Source organism: Candoia aspera, chromosome 1 (assembly GCF_035149785.1).
Source record: "Candoia aspera isolate rCanAsp1 chromosome 1, rCanAsp1.hap2, whole genome shotgun sequence".
In the NCBI taxonomy this organism is placed as follows: domain Eukaryota; kingdom Metazoa; phylum Chordata; class Lepidosauria; order Squamata; family Boidae; genus Candoia; species Candoia aspera.
The window spans coordinates 297,557,472-297,572,779 of record NC_086153.1 but is presented as its reverse complement, the minus strand read 5'-3'; the positions used below and the strand labels follow the sequence as shown (position 1 = coordinate 297,572,779).

The following is a 15,308-nucleotide window of genomic DNA, read 5'->3' as shown; positions in this document are numbered from 1 at the left end:
TTTTCTTGGTCAGACCTTTGTTCCTAGTTTTGATTTTTCCAAGGACGTTATTTATACCCTTTAAATTAATGGGGCCATTTGCTTGCTGAAACTCAGTATCACATCATGAGATAAAGATCCATCACCAACAGTGCTTGCCTGTCAGGCAAAGAATCACAGGGTTGTTCTGGGGCTCCAGGTCCAATGAGGAAATTCATAACTTGTCAACAAGGGTGGGAATCTGTGAATCATAAATGCCTGGAAGGAGTTGGGGGTATCTACTTCTAGTGTATCCAATGTTGCTGTTATTACAAGCACCTTATACTCCTGGGAAGCTTTACAATTTCATTTGATCAAGAAAATGATAAGGGATGAAGTTTATTTTTATACCAGGTAATTAAGATACTGTGCATTTCTATTTAAGCAATTTTTTAAAGTATTGTATATTGTTCCTTCCTCATAATTTTATTGGTTATTCCAGTATACTTTTGAATAAAGATGTAATAGCATTTTAGAGCTATTATTTAAAGATCTCCTTTATCTGACTATAAATAAAAGCACTTTATTTCAAATTATATGTGTTTGTGATCAACATTATTTGGTTGTAACATTGCTTGGTCATTCAGTTGATTTTGAAAGGTACAATACATTGCCAAATGCATGTTTAAGGAACTGAATCTTATTGATCTTAGTCATTAAGAATCCAGAATATGCTACCGTTTCTCTCTTGTCTGCATTTTAATTGTAATTTTAATGAATGACCCTCAAAGTAAAAGGACACCTCAATGTTTCCTTTCAATAATTAAAGCTTCTGGGTGTTTGTTCTAGCTTGGCTAGAAATCAGTCCTTTTTTTCTGAGCTGTTCTTAAAAAAACATTTTTTTTTTTTTGTTCTTCCAAAGAGAAGTGAGTGTTTTAGATATAGTCCCTCAATGGTAGGATGAGGAATCAGTGGCCCTCAAGATCCTTCTGAATTACAACCACCCACAATCCCTGTTTACTGGATTATAATCCCCATCTGAGTTGCTAGGAGTCATAATCCAATAACTGCAGAAAGGCATCTTATTCTCCACTCCAGTTCAATGGAATGAAGATATGGGGCAGTCTGTTCCCAGACTCTCTTTTGTATAGTATTTGTTTTGTTTGTAATACTTGATGCTTTAAGGAATGGAGATACTCAGGAACAGGACTTTGCTCTCAGAGGATACAGTATATGTAAGAAATGCCAAAAGGGAAGAAGATTTCAAGTTCTTCTTTTATAAATAAACTCTATTGTTGCACACTGTATGCTTCTGCCTCAGTTATTCTGCACTTGAAAGTGAAGAACCTTTGTAAATTTTAGATTGGAAACTGATTCTCTGGCATAATGATGGACAACTAGAAATGGTACTTTTTAAATACTTTGTGGAGGGAAGAGATTAAAGGCTGGAGGAATTGTGACAAGGGTGAAATTTTCATTCCTTCTTAAATAATGTTGGGGGGCTTCAGGGTGCCCAAGAATCATACTAGGAGTATTCATATGGCCTAGAGTTTCCCATCCCAGTTCTATAATTTATAGAGTTCATGATACTGTTACCATCAACTAGCATTCCCTGTCAGTCTACTGTCTACCATTGTGTTGGACAACAGCAAGCCTCTGAATTCTATCTTTATAATATCCACCATCAGAGATGCATACAGTCCCTCTTCTTAGCACATTTTATGGTTATGATATCCCAAGAAGCCAATAACAGAAATATAGATGTCTGTGTGCATGTATGGACCATTGCCAATGGCTTTTACTAGCTGGAAACAGTTTGTATTAGGAAAGTCATTTGTTTTGCTACAGGAATCCAGCTGGCCTTTTGCTGCAGGCTTGCATGAAAGCCACACTCCTCGCCAGTTTGTCTTCAAACAGGTTACTCTCACAGCTGGACTGCAGCCGTGCACAGAGACAAGCATTTGAAGCTGAGCCAAGCTTAGTCTGTCAATGAGGGTAGGTCAGCCCCATGGGGCGCCTTCAACTAAGAATGCAAAGCACTCCCCATTGGGACCAAGTGAACAGTGTGAGCCAGCATCTAAACGTAGCCAGCATCAGATTTCAAAGTTCTCTGTAAGGCTACAAAGCAAGATCCAGCTGCTTGGGAGAGGGTGTGTATTTAAACAACAGGGTGCTACTGAAAAGTTTGATGACAGACCCAAAAAGAAACTCAAACCTTGTCCATAAACCAGGCGCTTCTTAAAGAGCTGCCTCTGGAGAGTATGGAGTAATGGTATTCAGTTGATTTACATTATATAGCTGAAAGTCTTTGTAGAAAGGCTGTAATGGGACCTTTTCCACACTGTTAGTTTCTCTCTAGCTGATCGTGGAAAGCTCCAAGTTTTATAGCTGTCCCCCATCCCCCTCTGTTATAGTTCCTATAGCAGTCTTGCCCTTATTATGTCATTTGTGCAAAACATAAATCCAAAATAAATTATTAGTCAACTGCCCAGAGTCCCCTTTTTGGGAGAGATGGGCGGTGATAGAAATTTGAAAAATAAATAAACACTCAAATCGAGGTATCAGGGTAGCAATAAAGAAATGCAGTGTTGCCATCTGTATTTCTGCCTCAGGAATTTGATACAGCTCTTGTGAAAGCAAAGCTACTACAGTACACATGAATAAAGTTGAAGATCAGGGAGATTGTGAGTAAATGGTTAAAAGGCAAATTGATAGTAACAAATTGTTACTACAGAAAAGGCAATGGCAGGGTTCACACATCACACTGGGGTTTGCTGAATAAGCCATAATGGTAGCATTGTACAAAGGCTATAGTTGTTTTTGTGGAGCACATTACAGCTGCAGTAGTATCATTGTGGATTAAGGAACCTTTCCTTGTTGATTCATCTGCTCCTAATTTTGTCTGGTAAATCAGCTCAATGGCAGATGACTCCAAAACGCCATTGTGGATTGAGGAGACTCGCGGGTTCCATTTTCTGTCCTCCTGCTCATTCATCTTTAGAAAGCCAGAATGGAAAAGGTAGCACCTGCTGTATTCAGAACAGAAGAACTAATTTCCTGGGCTTGGAAGTTGTTCTCCTAAGACAGACCTCAGATTCCCCCCACCCCAACCTGTGCCTTTCTCTCAGAGTTTTTGAGTAAAGAAAATCCAAACACTTTCTGGCATTTTCAAGAATTTAACATCTAATTTGACAGCTACATTCCTCCTAGAAGCTGCAAATTGGCCAAGTAACAGGTAGGATTAGTTGAGTTGCCAGGGCAATACATGCTACCGCACCTTCTCCAGAGGGGGATCACCCCCCGATAAGTGGGAAGGCTACCTGGGAAAAAAGGCTTTCTTCGTAGTTTCTGCTTATCTACAAATACAGCACGCCTCAGCATTTGCTTCATGATCCCACAGGGTGCCTCATTGGCTATACAGAAATAAAATGGCTTAAAACTATTCTCAAGTGACAGGATGGGTTTCTAGGGCACTTTATTTACTGCCTGCTTGCAGGCTGTTAGCTTTTCTATATTATTCCACCAAGATAGGCCTTTGTCCCCAAATTCAGCAAAACCTCTGCAGTCAGAAACTCAAGACAGACTTCTCAAACTCTGAGCAGCAACTCCCCAGGGGTTGCAAAACATTTTTAAAGCTGATCAAGCAAAGCAGGAAGCAAAGCTTGGACTGAGTATTGACTGCACTCCAACTATGCCTGCGCAAGCCCACAGTGGGCTCACAAAGGCAAGGCAAGGAGCAGCCTAGAGTGAGTTTAGAGATGGCTAAACCCACGGGCAAAAAACCCCACCAATTCCAGCAACGCTGGGGCGGGGGATTGTAGAAGTATATGCACTAGTGGACTTCAGTATTTTAATCTATTATTTTAAATTTCTAGCCCTTCAAAATGGAAAAGATTTTGTTGAACGGTAAGAGGAAAATTGATGACCAATCTGGCAGTAAAGTGATGTAGATAAAAGCAAAAATACAATGAAAATTATGTATAATTTAATCGGGTATTTCTTACCCAAATTTAGCTGCAATGCAATAATTAGTTTAACTGAGATTTGCACAAATCCCTGTATCATTTTAGGAGGTAGCATTATGAAGTTTGAGAACTCTATTAAGAGAACCATTTTCATTTGCTGCTTCTCTGATATCGTAGTTCCTTTAATAGTCTAGGCCAGTGGTTATATACAGGACAAGGGTCAAACTGATTGCAGAATCTCTTGCCATTCCATATTAATACTTCAAATGTGTGTACATGCATGAATAAGTCTTGCTCATTTTAAGCAAGTATGAGAGACAATACATTTCTCCTTGATTTTTCATAACATCTCTCCCATATAATCCAGATCATCCATCCTTGTTCTGGGTGTTTACATTACAAAGTCAAATTCTTTCTTTCCAACAAAAAATTTACTTTCTCAGCAATTGCCAGCTTTGGGACATACACATTAGTTTGACTTTGAGGTGTAAAATCCCCACCCCCACCTCCAAAGCCTGGAACAAAAATTAACGCAGTATATGTCTTAATACACTCTGGGAAAACCTCAAACTACTTTTCCTGTTAAACGTACTTCATAGAACTGGGTTTAGAGACACTGCAGTCTCAGCAATGAGACTTTAATTACAAGAGTCTTAATAGGAACCCACTGCAGTAATTATGTACATCTCACAAAGCCATCTGTCATATTATTCACATGCATAGGATTTACATCTGGGAAGTGTTATCAGTCAGAAGCAGAAGCAGGGATGAGGTGTCTACCTAATGGCTGCAAATTGTTTTTCCAGATACTGATTTTAAACTTCTACAATGCTGATTTGTTCTGCCAAAATGTATCAGCATAAGCAAACCTAGACCTACTGCAGCTGTTTCAGGAAGCTGGCAGCATTAAACACACATTATAAACTCAAACTCTGATATATTAGGCCATGCTGCCATCATGTGGGCATCTGAAAACCTAACTGCTTGAGGCCAATTGCGGCTTTCCATCAGGGCCAACACTTTATAAAAATCAAACCACCATTTTCAATGTCAAAACAGAAAGATTAATGAAGAAACACTGAGGTACCTTAGAGTAACAAGATGTGTTGCACGAGAATTCAGAAGCAACAACTTACTTCTAAATGACGCATACTTTCCTTATCAGAGTTTGGCTGCATTGGATTGTAAAAGTCATTGTATACATTTCTTCTTGAATTTAGGATCAAACATGACTCACAAGTAAACAAATTACATTAAAAGAAAGGCTAAGTTTGCATTTTCTTGAGACATGACTGCCACAGAAAGAGACATTCAAAGAAAGACCAAATAAAAAAGTTAGTCCAGACGCTTGCTTACATAACAAGCAGTATAATACTGCTGCTCATTTTATCTTTTTTCCCTTCTAATTTCTCACCAAAAGAAACTAATAAGTGAAGCGAACAAGGACAACTTTTAAAAACAAATTCTAAATGTACAATTGCCTCCTAGACCCAAATACATTCAGGTTAGAGTGCAAGCAAGAACTCAAATTTCCTATTCTGAAAAAACCTTAGATCTGTAGGTATACTTAAATGTGTTATAAACTGTTTATTAGTCTCAGTAGTAACGTTGAAATATATTTTGAACAAAGATAATCAAATTTGCCTCCAAGAAAGTCTCTTCTTAGAATAAAATTGTACTCCCAAAGCTAAAGATTCAAGGTATCAAACTTTACAAATGAATGCTGGTTTTACGCAGATGTGCTCTCTTCTGTTTTATACAGTCATTGTTCTGGATTTCAATGAACTTAAGAGTGCTATTGTGCACATTCATTCCACTAACTTTTGAGGGTGCTCTATGGAATTTTCTTGGGTAGTGCAGTTTTCTGTTACCAATGCCCACTCTGAGAGAATAGGCCGCTGTGGTTGTGACAGCACATCAATTACTAGGCATGAAATTTCAACAACAGAATAATTTAGAATACTCTTGCCATTAACTCCTCTGCTCATAGTGGTGCAGCAATTTTTGAAAAGTAAAAAGATGTCCTTACACTATGATGGATCTTAAACATAATGCTTCTGTTCCCGTTAGTTAAATCCCCACAAGTTTCAGATACCTTCTGAACTAAGATCCTCTCTATCCATGAAAAGTCTGAACTCTTCTGCTCTTCGCTTAAAAGCGCTTTGATCTCTCTGCTCAGATAAGAGAGCTGGTACCTCTTCTTTAAGTTATGTTTATTTAGCAATACAGATATATGTACATTTATGAGAATCCACCTTTGAAACCCATGAAGTAGGAGACCTGCACAGGCAGGGAAGGGTTGGAATTGGTGCTGTTCGGTGGCCTTCAGGGCCATCCTGCTTCTCACAATAGTGAAATAGAGGGTAAGAAAGGAACAGACAAGAAGCAAATCAGTTCACATGGCAGAATCTTTGGGCAGAGACTCCGCAGTAGCCAGCGTTAAAACAAATGGGCTCCATAGCCAAACGTCTGTTTAATGCCCTCAAAGTAGTAACGTTGCCAGCCCTCTTTTGTTCTCTCTTCTTCACTGGCTGGGATGCCCTTCCCTTCTAGGCAGACTTCTGTTTCACCACCCTTGTCAGCAAAGGCCAGTACGATCGTTGCGAAGTGTCCTAAGGGAGCCAAACAAGTTCCACAATCAGTCATGTAGCATCATCTTGGGAAGTACAGGAAAACTAACCACACACTGATTTGGTGACACGTGTTGAAGTCTTTCTCCAGAAAAACACCTAACAAAACGTGTGAAACGCTTAGACCTTAGAGCAGTCAATATTTAATGATGATGAGAGAGATTACCGGCTGCAGCTGGTACAGGAATCTCTCAACCAAGGAACAGGGCATTTACAAAGCCAAGGCCTGTGAGGCTTGCACTTTTTTTGCTATGTCACATTCAGGATAGCTTTATCTGCATGCTACCATTTCCACTTAGACATCTTTTGCTGTGATATTTACAGCCAAATAACTTACCCTCTGGCCAGGACTTAAATCTCCATTTCATAGCAATCTGCTTTGCAGAAACCTAGAAAAGAAAGAGAATTTATCTACCAAGGAAATTTTCATGTGAATACCCAAAAGAAGGGGAGAGATTTCATCGGAAAGCCAGTGTTAAAGTCAAATATCTGCACCTACTATAAAGTGTCTATGAAGCGTTTAATTGCTAGGGCCATGTAACACCTAAACAGAGCACTTCCCTCAGAAAAGGTAAAGCATCACTCTCAGATTGCTCAGAAAAGAAAAGCTGCACCAGAATTGAAACCCCTTGCTTTGCACCGTTTAATGAAAGCTCATGCTGCTTTGTCTTCATTGAACTCAGAGGCATCTAAATCTTGCTGCAGTCCACTGAACTTCCCTTGACAATGACCTCTCCCTCTAGTCAACAGATCTTGATAAACAAACACAGTTTTCCCTCTTTGCTCATGTTCCCAAATGTTTTCAGGATTTTTGATGCCTATAAAAGTACTATGGTTTATTTTCCCAAAGACACAGTCTGGTTCAGACGTAAACATGGTTTACAGGATCAAAACAAGCTGCTCCTTCAGTTGCTACCTTCTCCCATAAACTGCACTCCTCCTCCCCTGATTTGCCAATGTCTGCACAGCCCCACTGCTCTATTCAAGAAATGCAAAGAACCCCCTGCTCAGCTGGTAGCATGAGGGAATAAAATGGTATTAAAGCAAGTGACAGCTACCTAACTCGAAGGGTGGGCAAAGACTGAAAAGACTAAGCAGCAGACATCTGCATCAGAATGCCTCCGAGCCATAAATTCTGGGTTTGTCCTTTCAAAAAGCCAAGCTGGCAATTAACTTCTTCACAACTCTTTATTCAAGCCAGGAGAAAAGGCACCTGGTTCTCTTATTAACTTCTGCCACCTTCCCTTTCCCCATTTTTTTTCACCTGTATTTCTTTTCCACCTTCTTTCTTTCTCTCTCAATGGAGGCTGACTTCTTCGGTTTCTCTCGGGCTTGCCCCCTTTAATCCAGCACAATGTCCCTTTCCAAACACTCCTCTATTCACCTGGGATCCTGCCTCTTCCTGTATAACTCCATACCACAGCAAGCAAGCAAAGGAGTCCAGCACTGCCCAGAAAGGTACTTCTTTCTCCCTCCTCAACCTGAAATCCTTTCACCCCTTTCTTTCCAAGAAAACCACTCTCTTTGCTCACGATTCCCAAGCTAAGTGTGCCCTTCAGTGGGCTCAAGCACTACCTTTTAGCATGGGTGAAATCTGTGTGTGAATGTATTGTTTCATCTTTTAAATCTCTTGCTGGTTTTTGTTTGCTTGCTTGCTTTACCAAGAATTTTTTCCCCTTCTTTGCTGTGGCCGGAAGCCTTCACGACACATCCTTCTACTTTTATTTTTCAATCCACTCCGTGTATGTATGCTCCATTAATCTTTTCTCAAAATTCCGTGCTTCCCTTGTGTTTCTCTGAACTCACCCCTCAGTTTCTTATCAAACTGAATGGAATTTGATCCCCTATCTCTCATGAAACTGAATGTATTAAATTTCTCATAGACTGTAAAATCCTTTTGATTTCTCTCCTCACTTGGCCCTCTTTTCTCTGCCCTTGCTTTCACCTTATCTCATACAGTCTTCTTGCAGGCTGTCAAATATATGGGTTGCTTTATTGCCATTAAGATCTACTAATTATTTAACATATCTGCGCTAGCCTACATTCATACAATTTATGCTCTTGGTGAGATCACATGGTCAAAGAGACCATTGTCCAAAGGAAAGGGACTGTCCATCTTCCAAACAACATACAAAGGACCCATCATTAGTAGTGAACTTACTAGTTCAGTGAACTCGCCAGTGACACTCCCATTTAACAGCTGGAATTTTCCTCCTTTGTCAGCCTCCACAACAGCAGGTGAGTGAGTGAAAGCTTGGACCATCTACAAAAAAGCAGCATAAGGGTCTATTAACTATCCAATTTCCAGGTATGGGCTCATCTACTATCTCTCACAGGTAATTTTGGAGAAGGGTAGAGCAGTTTCACAGATGAAGGAAACGGCAGCACCTCTTATTTCTCATGGCATTTTCAATCAGGGAAAGGGTGCTTATCTCCAAGAAGAATGTGCTTGAAATCAGGACCTGTTGCTGTGAGACAACAGAATGCTGAGAAGAGGAAACAAAGCGGCTCTTTTCCTTGGAATGTTCTGGAGGCTCAGGCCACCTCAGCTATAACAAGTTGATCACTGCTCCCTAACTGTAACAGTAAGCAGGATACCCCAGAGGGCCGGAAAAGGAGATTGACGGCAGACAAGCTGAAGACACATTTCTTATCAAAACCATACTGAGAAGCCTATATAAATACATTAGGCAAGAAAAAGCACAGAATATCTGTAAAGAGCCCTGTACTGACCTACCTCTTGGGTAATGAACACTCTATAGAGCTCCTCTGGAGACGTCAGGAAAATATCCTTCAAATTTATCTTGCAGGTAGGAATCTTAACTCCTACTGATTTAGATGCAGAAGTATTGCCAGCATCCTGTTCAGCAACCTAAAACAGGATCACACATCACACAATTAAAATGCCACTTTTGCACTGGCTACATACATACATACATACATTCCTAAATCCAATCTTTAAAGCTTAGGACAACTTTATACTACACTATTTAGTATGTAAAGAAATCTTCGCCTTTTGAGTGGCATTCAAGAAATACCCTATAAAACAATCTGTCCAGACTTTCTAAACACATATTATTTCAAACTGGATACTCTTAAAGCCTACCTTGTGCTCGTCTGCTTTACGCACAGGATGATGCTGTGGCTCTGACTGTTCGCCATTTACGGTAGGCAAAATCATGCCTTGGGTAAATTCTGAAAAATATTAAGAACTGGCATTCAGAAAGCTGCTATACAAGTGACAAGATGTTAAAAACAAGTATGCACAAGCCTCACCTCCTGAACGCCAACTTAGAATAGCTGCAGAACAACCGGGACTGTTAGACTATGTCTGACAGAGATAGGCAATCTTTCCATATTCAGAGGCCACACTTGCAATTATTTTTACTTTTTCAGCTTCTGAAGGCTACAAGGGATGCTCTGACCATTAACATAACCTCAGATTCTCTTATGATTTACATATAACACCACTTTGTTCCTATATCAATTCTTCTCCTCATCTCAATAGCATCAATGAATGCTAAGACCAGACCTGAAACTCAGTTTCCAAACTTGATCTGTCTAGATTTATAGTGAAAACCACCAATTTTGTTGTTTGATTTCAAGCAACACTGAACACAAATAATTGATGTCTGTCTTGAAAACTGCAAGGCAAGCATCCTGACTCATATTTCACAATTTCTATGCTATGTCAATCTGACAGTGGCATTTTGTTCTTGTCCTTTCAGGTATCCTCACATGTTAGAGTAATCTAATCAAGATATAAAAAGGGCATATAGGACCACAGACAAACCTCCAATATTTCAGAGATTGTCCCATGCAAATGTGGATACTGAACGTACATTTTATCTCCATTTAAAAGCTAACAGCAGAAAGCCTCTATTGTTCCTTTTTGGCTCTATTTGTACCTGTTTTAAGAGTGCTGATATAAGTTGTCATAGCATTGCTGATCTGCTTTACACCTTCTTGCTTCATCAAGAGTAGCAGGTTTGTATCTGGTTCATCTTTTGCGAGACTAACATTGATCTAAGAATAGAAGGGAAAAAAAATATTGTCTCAATAGAGCATGTCTGCTTTTATCACATTATTGTACTGCTTCTTAAAATAATTTCTTCAGAAAATATCAAAATAGTTTATGCCTTTGAATATCAGAAGCAACAGGGATGTGTAAAATATTCCATACATGAACCACCCTGTGCGTATGACTGCTCATATTAGGTTGGTCTGGGCCCAAACTGAAACTGTGTGTTTTGGAAGTTTTTTTTCTGGACAGAGTATGAAATGCCATCGTTCCAGGCAGTGGTTCATATCTGTGTGTGTTAGAGGGAATAAGAACAGGAAAAAGCCAAGTATATTGATAGTGGCAGCCGAGGGTAAGAAATCAAAGCACTCAAAAGTTTTGGGGGTGTGATATGTCATTCTGGGAGTTGCTGAGGGGACAAGAAAGGTGACCCACATCAGCCTTCCCCGACTTGCCCTGTACAACCATTCTGGGATCCCTCCAGATGTTGTTTTAGCTGAAGCCTGGGACAATCTAAACCAGCCTTTCTCAACTTTTTACCCTGGAGGAGCCCTTGAAATATTTTTCAGGTCTCAGGGCACCCCTGCACATTCAGGCTCAAATATAGGCCAGAAGTTACAAAATTATTACGTTTGTTTCATATGTAGGCCTGTGTATATTCATTTATAGTGTTCTTAAACTAAAAATAATGAAACTTACCTCTTTAATTTGAAGTTGCCTGAATTTGAAATAATTTTTTAAATAAATTGTGATCTCCCAGGGAACCCCTAGTGACCTCTTGCGGAACCTTAGGGTTCCACGGAACCCTGGTTGAGAAACCCTTATCTAAACTTTTCAGGTTTTGTTTCTGTCAGATTGTGGCCAATCCAAAACAGTTTGGCAAAACTTCCAGAATGTAATGGTTTGTTCTTGGCCCAGAACAAAATTTATTTCATTTTTTCTGCACACCTCTCAATTTATGACACTCAAAAAAAAAAAAGTAGAAAAGTCAAGCAGAGAAATGAAGGGGAACCACAATCCTCCTTCAAAAACAACAATATTCATATCTGCAACTCCTTTCCAATGAAATAGCTCTGAGAAATATCACATGCTTACCTCAATTTCATCAATATCATTTTCATCTGAAAGATTGGGAATCTCCACATGTCCTTTATATTTTACACCTGTTTTTGAGGTACCTATAAACAGCAATATTTTAAATTAAAATCTTGGTTCAATTTCACTTTCCCAACAAATTTTGACAGATTTTGGCATTCTAGAAATGGAAGTATAATAAATGTTTCAATCCCCTTTGTGTTTCTTTGAAAACACTTCAGAGATTCTGATTTGTGATAATATCTAGTATTCGGCAATATTTGTCTTCTTGTATAAAAATAAAGCAGCAACTCACCTTTCCAAGCCAACCTGATGTTCCATTCATAGAAGAAAATCAGTTTTCCTTTGCGGTTGTTGATGGAGGCTTCCCCATCTAAATTGCTTACTTCTGTCACTTCACAAGTCCCCTCCGCATTCTCTACTCTAACAGCCAGAAACAGTGTTTTCAGCTTCTCTGATGACCAGTTAGACGCATCTCTTTCAGTCCTAAGAGGGGAAAAAAAACTTAAAATGAAAAAGTGCAATAGCACATACCATGTATTTACGCTTATATATAATCAAATCTAATGCTCAGAGCTTTACATATATCCTTTCAAGTAGCATTTGCTTAAATAAGCAGTGTTGTGTATTTCAGCTGAAGTTATAACAAGTGTTTGTAACTTGGTCACCTCTGCAGACTGAGCTGCAGGTTCACCTGCATCATCTTTCTTCCCTATCTTAATATCGGGGCAGGAAAAAATGGAAAAACAGCAGCCAACCCTCAATGGTTCTAGAGTAGTAAACTCTTCTTCCCTGGGACTGAACTGACAATCAGGTTCAAAAGATACAGGACAAGACTCTGTACCTCTTAGCATCTCCTGCAGTATAACTTCACTGGCAATTTCCTAGGTCAAGAAATAAAGCTCTCTTTTAAGGATTCTTGTAGCTCAAGAAATAACCACTGCTCCCTCATGATATGCCAGTAGTGGTCATGTTTCTAGGTATCCAAAGAGGGACTACAGTCTGCAGTTCATGACTAGGTAAACCAATTGGACCGAAAATCCCAGTGGCAAGATGTAACCAGCACCTACTTGCATGGGACCTACACTGTTGTGGTAATTCTACTGCTGCGCCTAAATAGTGTAACATAATAGTCTTTTTACATTGCAAAAAAAGTATTTTTATCCAAGCAATCTAATGCATGGCAACACTTAAAAACATTGCATATTTTGTTCTTTGCCAATAGTCATGAAATTATTTGAGTCTGCCAACATATTCAAAATTCATTTTTCACTATATGCTGGAAGTGCTGCAAGTCACAATAAGAGCTTTCCCAAGATTCTGTTTTGCAGTACATAATGCTCAAAGATTTGGCTCCTCCTATTAGCAGGAACATTAAACAAACTGCAGAAGTTTCTTCTGAAGTTTGTTTATTGCATGCTGTGAACCAGGATACCTACTTGTCTTCCAAACAAGGAATAACTGAAAGCCAAGAACACACGACAGCTTTCTGCCTCCTGCTTGCTAGGATGGGGATAAGCCAGAGCTCTTGGTTCACATATTGTTATAAGTAAACCTTTCATGATTAAGGCTCTCCCACTAGTAAGAGGAGCTAAATAAGCCAAATTTGTATAGTCATTATTTGGATCACGATGACATTTGAGCAGGTAAACGCAAAGTCTCACTTTGCTTGAGCTTAACTCCTAGTGACTCATGGACACGTCCAATGTTGTTTCCTTGGCAACAATGAGAAGGAGTTTGCCATTGGCTTTTTCTGGGATTTAGTCTATTCACATGAGATTTCCTTGTGGTCTACCCTTCAAGTATAAACATAGCCTAGCTTTTTCCAAGATCAGTCAGGTTTTGCTTGGTGCTTACTAGAAAAGGTTAAAATCTGAACCCCTGTCATGAAAGTCAATGTGCAAGGCCAACCGGTCTATGGGTAGCCATTCTGCATCTATAGAATTTTCATGTATCTTCTTTTGGTGGGGGGCAATAAAAGAATGTCCTCCCTGCACCAGATCAAAATTTATCCAAGATTCAGATAATTCAATATTCTGTCTCCAGAAGTATCTCTTGATAAACCTATAGTATGATAACAGCTTTTCTTTGTTACCTACACCTGGCACATAGACTGTAATTGTAATTTTATAAAGAAAAAAAATGTAACTGTAATTGTACAAAGAGGTTCTGTGTAGTTATGAAGATTGTCTAATCAACAATGGATTAATCTGCAGTAAAATTATTAGTTTGATTTACACAACCCAGCAATTTCTCGCCACAAAATACTATACCAAGATGAATATCATCTAGGAAGGAGATTCTTTTCTTACAAAAAGATCCATAAACTTCCTAAGATGCTAAGACACACAGTGCCTATCCCCTAATGAACTGGCCTTCTGCTTCTTCCACAAGCAGAGTTAATTTGTCACTTTCTACATTTTGTAATTAATTTCATATTACTACATGAAATACATTCTTTCCTTGTCCTCAAACTGTTTTCCCTAGATAATATCAAACTCATATAATACCACAGAGAACATAATATTTCTCTATCCATATAACATCATATTTATAGCTAGTAAGTGTGCAAATATGTCAAAAGAATAGCCTAAAATGATTTTAAAAGGCGATGCATATCAGAATACCGTATGACATGAAGATAAAATCCTGACAAGGCATTTTGCATGCATATGCATAATCTAAAAATTGTTAAAATTTCTGCCACAATGTGTCTTCACCCTTGCTGCTGTTTGTGCAGTATATGGGCCCTGGAGACAGACAAAATGGACCTAGTGCAGCCTGCATTCTTATGCCCAGTTCAGCTGCCAACACAGACACATAGCTGGACGCAACTAGCCCCTGCTCCCCTGAATTTAAAAGCAGCTTGATAGATCTGAAAACAGCATTTATTTCTATGCCAGGAAAAACCTACTGGCTTGTGAGAGTAAGTGCTATTAAAAGAGCTTTCCACACTGTTGAGAAAGTAGCCTGTTTTCGACAAGAGAAATACTGCAATTCAGTGCAATAAAAGAAAAGGCACAGAAGCAAGTACCCCGGCCAGGTGGTTTTCTCGCCCCCACACCCTTTCTCGTTTTTCTGGGTAACTGTCAATCCTCGCAAATCGCACACGTCCTTGGGAGCGAGCCCCAGCGGATCCCGGCCAAGGTCCCTGGGGAGAAAACGCCAAGAAGCGAGGGATGCTGAGGAACCCCGGTCGAGGTGGCCGGGGCAAGCAGAAGGGACGCCAGGGCGCCGGGAAGGGGGAGCGCCTGGGCCCCGGGGTCGGCGCTGCAGCAGCAGCAGCAGCGACAGGGACGGAAAGCAGACGCCCCTTCCCGGGAGCAAGCGGGGATCCGCACTGGCCGCCCCGCAGCGCCCTCCCTCTCTCACCCACCAGTGCCAGTTATTGACGTTGGTGGCATCCGCGCGCTGCTCCACGATCCAGCGCGGGTCCCCTTCTCCCCACTTGGCCATCGGCGCCCCGAAGCAGCCCCCGCCACCGCCGCGTCCGCTCTCGTCGAAGCCGAGCACTGCCTCCGCGCGCTTAGAAGCTACTAGAAGCGCCGGTACCGCGCCGCCTCCTGACTTCCGTCACCGGCAGAGGTTCCTTCCGTCCCCCCTCCTCGTTCCCTCCCTCCGAAATGCCATAGAAGCGGA

At 40.3% G+C, this 15,308-nt stretch overlaps 1 protein-coding gene across 1 annotated transcript; it reads right to left on the bottom strand.

The window, feature by feature from the left end:
• Positions 1-6,119: 6,119 nt before the first annotated feature.
• AHSA1 (activator of HSP90 ATPase activity 1) lies at positions 6,120-15,226 on the bottom strand. The gene is made up of 9 exons (XM_063290172.1): positions 15,046-15,226; positions 11,965-12,155; positions 11,670-11,752; positions 10,462-10,579; positions 9,660-9,748; positions 9,291-9,425; positions 8,715-8,816; positions 6,891-6,942; positions 6,120-6,535 (listed from the first exon to the last, which is right to left on the bottom strand). The coding sequence occupies exons 1-9, from the start codon at positions 15,123-15,125 to the stop codon at positions 6,363-6,365; spliced, it is 1,023 nt and encodes a 340-aa protein (XP_063146242.1). The 5' UTR covers positions 15,126-15,226; the 3' UTR covers positions 6,120-6,362.
• Between the last annotated feature and the right edge of the window lie 82 nt (positions 15,227-15,308).

Bases quoted from the DNA above. Each gene is read 5' to 3' on its own strand.
- AHSA1 (XM_063290172.1), bottom strand. From the start codon at position 15,125: ATGGCCAAGTGGGGAGAAGGGGACCCGCGCTGGATCGTGGAGCAGCGC. The intron at 10,580-11,669 runs GTAAGCATGTGA...TTCTATTCTTAG, and splicing joins ATGATATTGATGAAATTGAG to ATCAATGTTAGTCTCGCAAA. The intron at 9,426-9,659 runs GTAGGCTTTAAG...ATCCTGTTTTAG, and splicing joins GTAAAGCAGACGAGCACAAG to GTTGCTGAACAGGATGCTGG.